At 37.0% G+C, this 15,579-nt stretch overlaps 2 protein-coding genes across 2 annotated transcripts in view; both read left to right on the top strand.

Annotated features, from left to right (window-relative positions):
• Positions 1-15,579, top strand: part of LOC139984758 (uncharacterized) — a 56,089-nt gene that overhangs the window by 9,809 nt on the left and 30,701 nt on the right. The gene's annotated exons all lie outside the window — the stretch shown is intronic.
• LOC139984759 (uncharacterized) lies at positions 1,785-9,383 on the top strand. The gene is made up of 4 exons (XM_071998797.1): positions 1,785-1,952; positions 2,318-2,566; positions 6,950-7,207; positions 8,174-9,383. The coding sequence occupies exons 1-4, from the start codon at positions 1,889-1,891 to the stop codon at positions 8,689-8,691; spliced, it is 1,089 nt and encodes a 362-aa protein (XP_071854898.1). The 5' UTR covers positions 1,785-1,888; the 3' UTR covers positions 8,692-9,383.

Raw genomic sequence — 15,579 nt, forward strand, 5'->3', positions numbered from 1 at the left:
CATATTAAATTTTACACATTTCATCCGCACCGTTCCACTGTTTTATCACAAAAGAATTTTGACTTCTCGTAAAATTTCGATTTTCTAGGCTCTTGAACTGGAAATTTGGTAGCTGTATGTTGAAATTTCCAAAACTTGTTTTATCAAAGAAATTTAAACTTACTTCTTAAAATATCTACTGTTTACTTTTTATTTTATTTTTACAAATATGTAATTTTTTATGAAGAGCATTGCAAATTATCTGTACCAGTTTTGCCTTTTTTTTTGGTTTTTGTTTTGTTTGCGTGGCAATGTAAGTTATCGGCAGGGGGATTTTCGTATATATAATATATAGTAAAATGAACAACTTAAATTGACTGGGAAATTACAAACAAGATCAAAGAAATATGAGTCTAAACGGGAATCACACTCATCTAGCTTTCAGCCTAAAATATATTAACCATAAGGTGCGAGAAACAACGATAACCTCATTTACCCATGCTGACATTAATGTTATTATTATGGCGTTTAGCGACCACCTGAAGCAAAAATAGGCCTAAAGTTAGTTAAATTGTCAGAAGTTACTGGAGGCTTCCAGTAAACAAACTAGGTAATGCTCAAATGTCCTGAGAGCAGACAATTGCTACACACTACAGTTGAATAGCCAAAGTAAAAACCTCGTTGATGTAAATACTTACGTAACATCTAACTGATAGGACTAGGCCTACCGTTATTGATCGGGAATAGTACAGCAAAATGTATTCAAGAAATGAACGTTTCAAAGAACAGTTAACGTCATTCTCCAAAAGAAGTAATGTTTCATGTCCTGGCTCACGCCCATTTCCGTTTGATCAAATATTAAAGTAATCGTACTAAACAATAGGTATCTGTTTGTTTAATAAATGTCTTGATGGAATTGTTCACATTTGTCGGTTTACGACAGTCACTATATAGCTCATAACAGTATATTGTGTACTATACTACGTATGTATCCGTATAGTACCCAATGACTGTTATGTCAATTCACTGTATTGCTGAACACACCGATTCGTGTTACTATACATAATTTGTGTAACCGTATCGCAGGATGCACTCAGCCTAAGACCTCGTGAACTACAATTTCACTTTAGTCGCACTGAAATTCACTTAAGTGGCACTGAAATTCACTAGTAAAATTCAAGTAAACTTAGGGGTAAATGTTAAAACAGCTTTTATGGCAAGTCGTTCTAACATTTACCTCTCAATTCTACTTACTTGAAAATGTAATTCGAATTAAGTAACATGTATTGCACTTATGTGAAATAGAATTGCACTTAAGTAGAATACAAATGTTCTATTTTACTTCAGTGAATGAATACTCTGAAGTAATACATCATTTGTGCGTCAAGAGACTAACTTGCGCACGAAATGGGTATTCAATGGCTTGAACTTGAGTATTCTTTATAGAAGTTTCAAAATGTGTTGTTATCGTGTTAGTTATGCTGGTGCTAGTGAATACCAGCTGTTTAAACCCTGCACCATTCTCTAACCATAGATTGGATCACTTTGTTTCGTTATAGAGATGTGTTTTGAAATGATGACTTACGGATGACATTGGTGTTATTGAAACACTGTTAACATTCAACCATGAAAATATGAAAAAAATAAAATAAAGAGAAAATTAACGATTTCAGATCCTAGTCGCACTATGTCATCTCAGGTTCACAAAACGACGGTTCCCAGAGATGACTTTTAACTAGGATATCTCCCAAGCTAGTGCTATTTTCTTTACCGTTTGGGGAGTTGTTCATAATAAATATATCTATCATTTCAGCAAAAGTTGTGGTTGAGTTTGTTTTTCCTGGAATTACAGCCGTTTCTTTTTGACTATCATTAAACCTCCCAATAGTTGTTTCGATACTGACAAAGGATGGATAGATTTACAAGAATCACAGCGATCCTCTTGATGGTTTCCCCTGGTTGCCTGTCTCAAAGTAAGTAAATCAATGTAATATTATCGAATATTGTAATTCCATGCTCGGCCATATGATCACCATTATCATGTATCCTAGACAAGTGTATCTGCTTAAACATTGAATTTCACAGTTGATCCCGTTTCGAAATATATACTTCATCTATTGGATCACATGGACTATAAAGTTCACAATTTTGCATATTTTGCGAAATGTTTGGAAGCAATAAATACATTAATGGTAGCCCAGTTTTAACATAAATATGAAAAACAATACTGATCATACAGACCTCTCCCGACCCCACCCTCCTCCCCTTCTGCACTCACCGCAATCTGTGTCCGATAGACATTTTTGCCAATATTGGTACCGTCTCTTTATTATCATAGATGGAAAATGGAGGGAAGCAGTCGAAGCTTGCATAGTAGGTCATAACGATTGGCGAGGTACGGCGTCATCTCTTGATGAATGTAAGAGAATTTGTGAGGGTCATACGTCATTCCGGTGTTTGTCGCTCGACTTCGACGGCTCAAGTTGTTTGAACAGCCGCCATAATCGTTACAGCGTACAGCCAAGTGAAGATTTTAAGCAACCATGTGTTAAACTGATAACGCAGTACGCAGAACGTTTGGATATGGGTAAATATTCATTTGCATAGTAAGTAAGTAAGTAAGTAAGTAAGTAACTAAAACTTTATTTCATCCCAAAAGGGAAAATACAAGCTCGCATATGTACATATAAGACAAATACAAGATGATAAAGAGTAAAAAGATATAAGAATGACAAACATGAGAGTATCAGAGAATTAAAGTATAAAAGTTTAAAGGCGTGATGATAAAACAAATGTAACACCCGAATAGATATGTACAAATAAGACAAATACAAGATGATAAAGAGTAAAAAGACATAAGAATGGCAAACATAAGAGTATCAGAGAATTAAAGTATAAAAGTATAAAGGCGTGAAATATAACAAATGAACACCCGTATGGATGGCAAGAACGGGAAGATAAAGCAGGCAACTAACGATTGAAACGAAAATTAAAGAGCTTAATGCACTGAGGGATAAAGGAAGATTTGTGTCGATTTGTTATTGCACTTGGAAGCCTCATCCGCCCACTGCGAGATATTATTGCACTGTTGAGATTAAGAAACAATGGGTGATTCTCGTCGGCAAGGATGGCGTCGAGCTTAGACTCTATAACATTATGATACATACACTCCATTGTGAGCTGGTCCCCACCCAGAATACGGTTAGCCTGTCTGATAACAGAATCAATGCGACTCTTATCATAAGCAGTCACATTACCACCCCAGCAAGTCATACAATATTTAAACACGCTACAAATGACTGAGTTATAAAATATAGTGAGGATACGACTGTCAATGTTAAATTTACTCATTCTACGGATACAGTATAGTCTAGGTTTAACTCTCTTTACCAAATAATCTATATGCTCATGCCACGCCAGTTGATCATCAATAACAACACCAAGATATTTATAGGATGAGACTTGTTCTACGGGATTTTCTTTAATCACAACCTCTCTCGGTTGACCCTTGACCCTTCTAAAATCAATATTCATTTCCTTTGTTTTTTTAACATTAAGTTCCAGGAAGTTCTTATCACAATAACCGACGAAATGATTAATTTCTTCCAGATATTCCCTGTCATCATCCTTTTTAATCAAACCGACTAAGGCTGTATAGAGCTGTATAGTAGAGTAAACATGGCTGTCACATTAAATTGCCGATCTTGTTTCATATTTTGTTTACATGACCGATATGATGTATTCACTCCGGTGGCACATCGTTATACAACCACCAAGGATATTACCTTTAAGGTTGAGGCGAAGTTTAAGATTAATTAATAAGCGAAGTCATTCCATACATTACTATGAAATTTTCACCATTCGTCGTTTTTAACATTTAATTATAGGAGCCACAAGAACAGCATGTATAAACTTTTACTGTATGAGGCAATCACTCAAAGACGAGATTGATTAACGCCTATATTCAATGTTGTTAAATAATAGCCATGATAGCATGATGCATGCATTGCTTTCATATAACATTGTCTGGTGTAGTCAAGGCAATGAAACGTTCTTGAACCTTGTTGGAATTTTCTTTAAGCTAAATGGTGGTTGTCACCGTATTGTGAATCATCAATTTCTATCAACAAAAACAGACAATAAATATAAATGCTGCTTAAAATTAACACATCTCCGTCCACGATTTTCAAGATGATCCTTCTCAATGCCATCACATTTTTTCGTTAAAACTCTTAAAATTCGTCTTTGGTTATTGTTTTGCATTTATGTCATCATATCGCTTTGCTTCATTCTTCTTATATATTAAGATCTGTTTGATTGTTTTCATCATCTTTTCTGATCTATGTGGCTATTAAGCCTCTTTCTCGTTCATTAGTACATTGGGCAAGTTATCGTTATTCTTGTTTTCCTTCTGTTTATTCTAATTCATCATGCCCTTTTTTGTCATCTTGGCGTTCTTTTGCATAAATGTTTGCGTCATGCTTTTAGATTTGGTAGGCTATGTCTTATAGTTCACATTCGTGTTTGTTAGGAAAAACCATGTTCACTTTGAGCGATTCTCCCTCACGGTTTGCTAGTTTAGTTACGTCAAACTTTGGTAGCCACAAAAAGCCATAAGGTGAATCCCTTGTCACAAGTTGACACAAATTTATAGAAAAGTGATAGTAGTATGATTACTAAATTTATATGATAATGACATGAATACGTAATAATCATACTAAATTATCTTAGAATACCTTAATGCAATAACGCATAACATGTATCATATGCTTCATTATATCACTGGACTCATATAGCCATCCTTGTCATTCCGATTTTAAATAGCCTCTAAGTCAAATTCGGAAGCATCTGTTTTCAAAACAAGTTCCTCATGTATAATCTTGACTTACAAATAATGAATCTGCCATCATAGCTAATTTCAAATGCATGAATGCTTATTCACAATGTTTATCCCAATGAAAAGTCTTGGCTTTTGACTGTTTCGTTAAATCAGTAAGTATATATCGCTTTTTGTTAAAGGACGAGGAGGATTTGGAATTGCCTCAACCTTTGTTGGATACTGGTTCACATTATCTTTGCATTATCTTCGATCACCACCAACCTCACCAATTTACTTAAATTTGAAGTCAGACCAGAGTTACTCATTTTTTCCAAAACCTGTTTTTCATGTTCTTCCTTCTTTTGCTTGCTTTTGTCCGATTCAGAGAATTTGAGAAATATTCTCATCTCTCCAGGTTTGGGTTTGATACAAATCAGAAACGCAGTTGGAGTTTTACCAACATCAGGCTGAAATTCCTCATTCTGAATCTCAACTTGAAATACATTACTAACTTCACTTAAGCATGTTTATATGAAACACAACCTTTTTGTTTCTACTTCTGGTTTCTATTTTAACTTTAAATTCAACCTTGTTAACTACTCTGGTAATTTATAATGGCTATCAATTTATTTGGATCTGTAGGCAGAATACAAAATACTCTCTTTCTGACCCACTTCATACTTTCGACTGCAAGCATTGCGGTCGCACTGTGTTCTTTGTTGTGACCTTTTTTTTTGTCTTGTGACCTATGTAGGGACGACTAAGCAACATGGGACAGCTCTGTTAATCTTTGCATCACTGCAATAATATATGAGATAACAGTTTTTCCATCGGCATAACTCATCTTGTAATCATGAATCATGTAAAATTTCCAAAGGGACCTCGTGAACGTCTGTAATATAGAAGAACAAAGGGACTAAATTTTGTACTCTCTTGGAGTACCTCCCTAAATGCTAACAATCAAAATGGGACAGGTTTTTCCCACTGGGTGGCTTCCTGGTCAACAAAAAACTTTAACATCGAATTAAGAGTGCCAATAATTCTTCTACTAGTCCATTGGGCTGAGGGTAACATAGATGGATAGGATATAATATTAATATTAAGGAGTTCACAAATCTCCTTAAGAGGTCTCGACGTAAAATTAGTACCTTGATCTGTCAAGTTCTCTTAAAGTAATTATTACCCAGCAAATACTATATTCATCTTTTGCGCAATAGTTTTGGCGTACAATATTTCGAACTAAAATGACTTCTGGGTATCATGTTGAATAATCTACAATTAATAGTGTATACTTGTTCCCAGATTTGGATCTTGGCAATGACACCCAATATCCGTACCCACTCTATTGAACAGTGAACCTATAATATAGGAAGGGATATCAGGGGTGCCTTTACTGCCCTATAATGTTGGGAGTCTTTTGGCAATTTAAAAAAGACTGACAAAAATCTGCTACAACCTTAACAATCCCAGGCCAATCAAAATCTTTTTCAGCCTGGGTGTTGTTGCTTTTCTCCCATCTAAGTGTCCCGAATTTGGAATATAATGTTCAATTTGTATCTTATCTCTAAAACCAGAAGATACTGCTACATATGCATTCTCTTATATCGAACTCCTTTCTAGATGACCATTTCTCTTCAATATGCCATCTGCTTAAAAGAAACATTTCCATATGATTTGCAACATCATCACTAATTGATGCTCTCTTCTATCACTTACTACTTGGAGAAGTCTGACTGTTGGGCCTCCTGCCAACAATTTCATCATCATTGGTATATGATCCAAAACTTCCCTCATCAATTCCTTAGGTTCTTTAGCTTCGTCTACTTCTCCTAATTCTTTTGACTAACGATCCCCAGTTTCTGCTCTATTACTTGATCTATTTTTCTTTCCTTTGGTTTACTTAATCTGCTGCTCGAGGCACTGAAGCACAACAAATATTCAATACAAAAATGTAGGAGAAGTACATCTCCAAACCCCTCATGTTTAACGACATGTGGCAACCATTCTAGAAATGCTCCTGTTTAGTAGGAGATCACATTTAGTGTATTTAGATAAAAGCAAAACTAACATCAGAACTTCATGACAGTAACTATTAATTATTCGTATTCCAACGACGCACACACCAAACCACGTCCTGTGTTTTACCCACAGACTATGGCTGGACGATCCCTGTCTCTGGTTGCATTAGAAGCTACAACGATAAAGACATCAGGGAGGTGGATGATATGGACGACTGCCACCAGAGATGCGAAGACGAGACTGAATTTGTATGTTTGTCAGTAGATTTCAAACTTGAAAATAAACAATGTTTGTTAAGCCGACACAATCGTGCAAGTATCCGATCTCTTGGTGACTATACACAGCCTTGTCATACAGAAGGTTTTCAGTACTCAGAGAAGACGGATACAGGTATTTATTTATTTTAAATTTCATAGATAGCACAGGCAGTCAGAGAAAACTTACCTTGTTGAGACCCTTGAACATTTCTATGCTCTCCTCCCTAACGAAATAGCCTACTGGTGTACCGGTTAAAACGACAGAATAGTTCAACACATTAAACAATGCATACAGATATAAAATGATAGTACAGTGCAAACTAAAGAGACATCACAATTTTTCAAACCTTTTTCAAAAGGGCGAAATATAGCACCATTGTTCAGCTGGGCACTCTCTTTGTTACAAAATTCTTTAAAAAAAACGGGTTCCCCAAACTTCCTTACATCTAATTACCCCCCCCCCCCCCTTCCGGGTCCTAGTTATTACCAGTCTGGTTCGAACAATTAGACATGCATATGCAATTGTATTTAAAACTAAGACAAGTAATGTTGCAGTTTTCGTACATAACGTAAATTTCGTCAAAAGTACCACTTAATTTGAAACATCAAAACTGCAACATCTAGCTCGCGCCTACTTGTTCCATTTACTTACATTTCAAAGTTGTGTCTATACTGTTTTATAACACAACTCTCTTCACAATTCTTGTCGTGTTATGGTTGATCAAACTCGCAGCGTCCTCCCCGCCCCGTCCCGCCCCACCCAAAGTGTCAGTTGAAGTTAATCCCGCTACCTTATGCAGGTGGTAGTAACTTTAGATTCAAATGAGCTGTTTTCTGTACAGACTTCCATGCTTTAAAAGGGAGCAAATGACATATTATTTTGGATGAGGACAAAACTAGTTACTAGACGAAATACAAAAAGGTACAAAATGCAAAAACTAGACGAAATACAAAAAGGTATATGTGTTTCTCTCGATCAATTGAAAAGAGCTCTTCAGTGTGGTGTCGAGCCTGTAAAACAACTGTGACGCTTTACCAACGTTATTCTTTATGGCGTTATTATTTATTAACCTAAAGCTGATCTATTTATCTTTTTCAGAGTTCTACTGGAGTGACACAGTTCAGGGTTGCATTGGATTGAATAATGCAGAGCAAGACGCCCAGATTTCGAGCTTAAGCGCTTGTCAAGATCGTTGCTTAAGTGAAACTGACTTCACGTGTCTCTCGATCGCACACAAAGACAGCCTGTGTAATCTTTATCGTTATAATCGCGACACAATCCGGCCGACTAGTGACTACAGTAAACCGTGCAACACTCCCGACTGGACATACTCTGAAAGAGTAAAGTTTGGTTCGTGGACAGATGACTTGGATGCGTGCATTAGAAGTCACAATATGAATGAACTGGAAGTGCCTGATCTTGAAGCCTGCAGGATGATGTGTGCCCAGACTGATGGATGTTGCTCCTTCGATTACAGAGATTCTCATCATCAGTGTCTCCTCAGCGCGTACAATAGGGCTACCGTTACTCCTTCAACGGACTACACCGAACCCGCTTACATATCAGGCTACCGGTACTCTGAGAGAGTCGACAAATTTTGTAAGCATTTAGATTAAACTATGTAACAGTGTGTCTACATTTACAGTGGCAACACATCGCATGCGCTAACGATATAGTCTGTTAGTTAATATTGCTTTAATGATTCATTTATCGAGTTGGCATATTTGATATCCGGATCTCGAAAATTCTTCTAAGGTTTTTAAATAGTTTACATAAGAAATTTACAACTGTGACATGGAAAGTAAGATTCCTCTCTTGTTTTCTGTGAATGAAGATGAGATGTGAGAAGCTGTTTGCCGAGTGTATTATACAACATTTACTCCAAATCTTTAATAGAACGATTTAATGAAACCTAAGAATCCTCAAAATGAAATAGTGAGATGTAACAAGTACTCGTCCTCCATCATTGGAATTGAAACATCTCCATCAGGCGAGGTTAACACCAACCTTAATTTTCCTGAACTATAGAGTTAAGAATCTAAGTATTCCATGTCACATCACAGTGTTGACATTTAGATTTATATTTAGATTAATAGTCATATTCTAGGGCTTAGAGAAAACTCGAATGCAGATAAACTACGCACTGCATCATCAGTCTTCAAAGTCGGTATATGATGTTTTGAGATACACTTTTGTTTTATTTTGATTTTCTTTCATCAAGTAGTAATTTCAAAATAGATTGAAATGATACTGTATCACTATAGGACCGATAAAATCAGATAATAAATTCGCAAGACAAAGATTACAAGGTTTTCCATTCATAGCTTTTTCTTTCACATGCTTTGAAATAAAATGAAACCTACCAGGCATTTCATTGGAATGAATAGAAATAAAAAATCTCTGTATATTTTCTGATGCAAATGGTATTAATAATTTACATGATCTCAAATAGATGGAATGGTGTTATCCTGTGCAGTCAACGCTTCATCGTAGTCTAGGCAACTCTTTAAACTGCAGCACAGTCTACGCATTATGGTATTTAGGTAATCTCTACCATGCATATGAGTTACCTTTTACCAAGAGAGTAACCTATCGGTTTTCTTGTATTCATTCTTTCATCTCTTTCCGATCTACACGTTATTGGTTTAGACATTTTGTTTCAGTACGTATAAAATGTACTGCAATATTGTAATGCTTGACAGCAACATAGTCCATCCGTTTTTGCTAATAGACCTCTAACTGGGCAATCTTACCAAACCGTTGCCACTTGGAACAAGTTAGGTGTGAGGAGGTATACAAAGGAAGTCGCTACCACAAGGTACCACGTTTGAACTGACCAAGGAGCTACTGACACACTTGACTGAATAACTATGTAACAGAATGGGATAATGTGACATTGATATACCTCTAGCCTGCAAGATACAGATAAGTCACCTACCCGAAAAGCCTTGAGTTTGCTGCTTTTGACTTTGAAGATAAGGTGTTATAACTTATAATCTATGAGTAAAATGTCTTACAACGAACATGCTAAAAATGACTTCCATCTATGCAATACCTCGCGACAATACTGCGCATATACGTACAAACACATCAGTAGCAGTGAGATTCGACAGCATTGCTACTCTCCTTTCAGTCGTACCGTATACGATATTCGTACATGACAATCAGTCTCTCTGACGTATCATTTTGAATATATACCAACACCCTGTTTTATTTCCCTTTATCATTGGTATATAGGATCAACATGACTCTATCAAACTTAACATTTGCAATTGTGGAAGGGGCTTTATTATATCAGTGAAAAGCAATTATGCAGATTTATAACAATAATGAAAGCATCTCCAACCCTCAACCCCCTAGCCCCACCCTAAACCCGCCCTCCCTCCGTTTTAATAGTGTATCGAGGTGATTTTGACTGAGAAAATGACAATAATTAAGGACGGTTGGCAACTAAGCGTGAAAAACTTAAATTGTTGTTGTTGTTTTTTCTGTAAGCCCTGTATACTTGTAGGACACTGAGCCCTTTCGAGATAACATGACGCATAGGTTGGGTGGGGGAGGGGGGGGCTAGTCCAAGGGCGGCGGAACCGGGACGGCACAGGGGGCACGTGCCCCCCCCCCCCCTTTTCCTCAGGTTAAAAATGTGCCCTTTTTCTACATAAAAATTGAGGTGTCTCAAGTTAGCAAGAGGCCAGGGAACCAGAATGAACACTCGGGAGGGCCGTTTCCGGCCATCTGAGGGGTTTGTAAAACCAAAAATTTTCTTATACGCTCCGCGCCAACTGATGGTGGCGCTCCGCTCAGATAGTCGTGCATACAACTTTGCAAATCCTGGCTACGCCCCTGACTTTTTAATGAGTTTCTGTGGGTCAAACTCAAAGCTATTTCGAATAGAAAAAAATTGTTAAGATATTAACAAGAAATAAACTCTAATTCGGAAGATTCCTACATTAGCAACTTGCATGATTTCACCTCATTTTGTCTCAAAGGAAAACTTGTTCCTTGTTTCCCAATTTGCACATTGGATATTGCAGTGCTAGTATGCATATTTTCCTTCGGGGGGGGGGGGGGGGGCGTTGATGGAGTGATGTGTATACGCAAATAAGATAATACAATAAGAGTTATAAAGGGTTCTAAATATAAGGCTGCATCAGTCCAATCGAATTTCTGCAAAGTGCCCTTTGATGTCGGTGCCCCCCCCCCCCAGATTAAAAGTGCTTCCGCCGCCCTTGGGCTAGTCTGCAGCACGGTAAAAGGCTATACTCTCTCTCTCTCTCTGAGCACCAAAATGGAATATTGTGGCTACGTAGTAGTAGGTTCTACACGTATTTCCTGTACCAACTGACTTTTGAAGAATTTTCACCAAACACCAAACACGAAGTCTGCCTTACATGTAAACGGCATCATGTCGTTGTTAGTTCCAGTTAGCTATCACGAGTCACTTGATAAATACACATGATCAGGGTTAAAGAATCATTCAGGAGCAGTCTACACTGTGTACTGTTATCACTTATATTCACTATTTATGAAGAGCGCCATCCAAAAAACTTATCTCCTACACGGTCGCACATGGCTCTTTCACATGTACTGCATTCAGGATGCGATTTATTTCTCTTAATTTGCTGATGATTGTGTAAGTGCTGCGCTGATTGGTTCATTAACATATATTTCACGTCATAAGTATTATAACATCAAAGACTGCCATCCAAAGCAACGTTAGACATTCCCAAAATGGATTACATAGAATAATAGTCAACACATTAAAGTTCTAGATTCTGTACAGGCCATTTTGTGTTTGGCGCATTTCGCGGTAACATTTCAAGTATTTTTACAAGTTCAGACTTCGCTACTGCTGAGGTTAGAACGTCTCAATATTTGTGAATTCTCGGAAAAATCCTTCTCTGGGAAGGATTTAGCCGTTACTCTATACATCTCTGTAGTACCGAAGCCGAAGAGTACCGCAAACACCACCGAATCAAATCTGTATTTCACAATTGAATATGTACCTTATTTGTTATGCAGATTTCTGTTCATGAGCTGAATCTAGCTCTTCTGACTCTATACAATATTTTGGTTTATACCATATTCGGTATGAAAAGAATATTATAGAGCAAGACAATTATAGAGCAAGACTAGTGAACGGAGCCTGCCCTAGAGAAAGGAAATCTAACTTCTTCCCACACCCGTAGACCGTCATTGATTTTTTGCGTTAAAAACTCCTCCTAAACGCCTGTGCCGACTGTCCTCAAACTCGATGGGAAGCTACCCCATGGTGAACTCTTGTGTCTCTCAATCCCCGGGAATCAAAGGTCAAATTTAGCGAAAATTTATTTTTTGGGTGGGGGGCTATGACTCCAAGGGGAACATTGAATTGAAATTGAACATGGTAACTTGTGTCTCCTGCCCCGGAACCAAAGTGCAGAGGTCAAAGAAAGGAGAATGCCAAGAGCTATCAAAATATGTAGTTGCCATGTTAAACTGAGGTCAAAGGTCACTTAAGCTAAGGTTAAATGTAAATTTTAGTGCAGTTTTGCTGGTGATGAGATATGCAACTCCGTGGATTGCCCTCTTGATTTAGATACATATTTTTGTACTTGGTCTACCTTTAATACTTCCAGAACAACGAGCCACGGGTTTTTGCAACACGTATATATATATAGCATATATTGCAGCACATGTATAGGTAATGCTCACTTTCATGACTTCACTTTTGATTGGCTCTTATGATTAGTGTGCTAATTAATAGTAATATATTCAGGCGCGTAGTCAAGGGGGGGTGAAGTGGGCAGCCGCCCCCCCCCCCTTGAGCATATTTTTTTTTTTTAATGTTTAATGTTTTTATGATATCGCTTGTATTTTCAATATAGAAAATGCTAAGATGCAACTTACAAGGCCTGGGAAGTGCCATTTCCAGCTATCTGGGAGGCATTTACAGCCAAAATTTTCTTGTACGCTTCGCGCCAATTATGGTGGCGCTACGCTTAGATAGTTTGCAATGCCAAATCTGCAGTTTCGCCCCTCCCTTGGCAAATTCCTGGCTACGCACCTGAATATATTATGGTTTGTTGTTTTTGACTAATAAACAATGATCCCATCAAAGCAGTCTCCCTCGTTTAGTCTAATATTGCGATTTCGTATGTGCACATACTTTGAAGATCTGAAGTGAAATTTTGCAAGTGTCAGCTATCCGATATGGCGAGGGGGGAGGAGGGGGGGGGGGATTATGGGGGATCATGTCCTAGACACTATAAGATAGATGATGACTTGTATTATTATGGTACGTACACATTTACTCACCATAACCCTTTAAATTTGGAGGAAGCAGAGGTGGGCCGTGAAAGTTTAACATATTGCAACCGCAACTAATATGACAGCTGTTTCATCCAAGAATTTCTCAAATGTCTCTACTTCAACATCCATGTCACAAAAACAAACAAACATACAAACATACAAACAAACAAAGACCCCCAAAATTGCTAAAATATTCCCACTGTGCTTCTTGTTTTCTGAGGGAGATCACAAAGGCGGAATAATACTGAATCAATATGGGATCTATCACCCAATATAAACACCCTGCAGGAATATTGAATCTAGGTGCAGTTCCATCAGCATATAAACACCCTGTAGGGATATATTGAATCTATATGGGATATATTACCATATAAACAACCTGCATGAATATATTGAAACTACATGGCCGGTCATACCACCATTAAAACACCATGCATGAATATATTGAATCTATATGGGATCCATCACCATATAAACACCTTGCAGGAATATATTGAATCTATATGGGATCAATCACCATTTAAACATCCCGCAGGAATATATTGAATATATACGGGATCAATCACCATTTAATCACCCTGTAGGGATATATTGAACCTATATGGCCGGTCATATCGCCATTTAAACACCCTGACGGAATATATTGACTATTTATGGGTTCTATCACTATATAGCCTACACACCCTGTAGGGATATATTGACTATATATGGGATCAATCACCATTTAAACACCCTGTAGGGATATATTGAATCCATGTGGGATCCATCACCATATAAACACCCTGTAGGGATATATTGAATCTATATGGGATATATCACCATGCATTTAAACACTCTGCAGAGAAATATGGAATCTATATGGGTTCTATCACCACATAAACACCCTGCAGGGATATATTGAATCTATGTGGGATCCTTCACTATATAAACACCCTGCAGGGATATATTGAATCTATATGGGTTCTATCACCATATAAACACCTTGCAGGAATATATTGAATCTATGTGGGATCCTTCACTATATAAACACCCTGCAGTAATAAATTGAATCTATCTGGCTTCTATCACCAAATAAACACCCTGTAGGGATATATTGACTATATAATGGGTTCTATTACTATATAAACACCCATCAGGGATATATTGAATCTATATGGGTTCTATCACCATATAAACACCATGCAGAGATATATTGACTATATATGGGTTCTAACACCATTTAAACACCCTGCAGGAATATATTGAATCTATATGGGATCCATCACCATATAAACACCTTGCAGGAATATATTGAATCTATATGGGTTCTATCACCATTTAAGCACCATGAAGGAGAAAGTACAAAGGAAAAGCAAAACAAAAGGGGTCTTTTTTGCCAAGACCAGATCTGGATGTTGCAGTAAAAAGTCCAGTCAGTAAAATATTCAGTTTCCTGGCCACGAGAAGCGCACGAGAAAACGTTCAGATGTCCAAATATTAAAAATTCTCACTGACTTATGACGATCATTTTCTGTAAAACGTTGAATTACTCAAACAGCAAATTCAACAAAAATAAAGATATTCATGGGATTGGTTTGAGCCTATAAAGTGAGCCATTAAAAGGGAGACTCCTGTGGCTGAAATTGATAGCTTAATTAAAAATGCTGATAATTTTTTTTGCATCTTTAGGTGCAAAAAATATCATCAAGGCAACTCCGCTGAAAAAAGTTTCTGTTTTTTCTTTATAGATCATTTTGTTAACAGAGTTAAATGAAATTGATTCTGTAAACAGTTTTGTTTTATACAAATTCTTAATGCAGAGAACCAATTGACAGATAACTAAACATTCCAAGTGATACAGAGCAAGAAAATATTATAACAATTCTCTGAAAATTGTCAACTTATTGAGTAAAATCATGAAACAGACCACATTATAGTTTCAGATATTTGTTCAATCACTGTTGCGTTAAATGGAAAAAAAAACTCATCGTTTTATTTGTAAACGCGATAATCGATGAGATTTTGATATTTTATCACTTGGTCGATATTTTTGAAGGTAACAGCTAAAACCCCTGAATTTATCAATACTGAAAACTTCAACAATTCGTCTCGCAAAATAATTAGCAAATTCACCAACAAGCTCTTAATCTTTGACAACACTTTAAAAATGTCCTTAAAGAGAAGGCTCTCCAAATGTTGATACTACAGGGGGTGTCATTCATAAGAGCGCGGAA

This window comes from Apostichopus japonicus, chromosome 17 (genome assembly GCF_037975245.1).
Source record: "Apostichopus japonicus isolate 1M-3 chromosome 17, ASM3797524v1, whole genome shotgun sequence".
Taxonomy (NCBI): domain Eukaryota; kingdom Metazoa; phylum Echinodermata; class Holothuroidea; order Aspidochirotida; family Stichopodidae; genus Apostichopus; species Apostichopus japonicus.

Bases quoted from the DNA above. Each gene is read 5' to 3' on its own strand.
- LOC139984759 (XM_071998797.1), top strand. From the start codon at position 1,889: ATGGATAGATTTACAAGAATCACAGCGATCCTCTTGATGGTTTCCCCT. The intron at 1,953-2,317 runs GTAAGTAAATCA...TTATTATCATAG, and splicing joins CCCTGGTTGCCTGTCTCAAA to ATGGAAAATGGAGGGAAGCA. The intron at 2,567-6,949 runs GTAAATATTCAT...TTTTACCCACAG, and splicing joins CGCAGAACGTTTGGATATGG to ACTATGGCTGGACGATCCCT.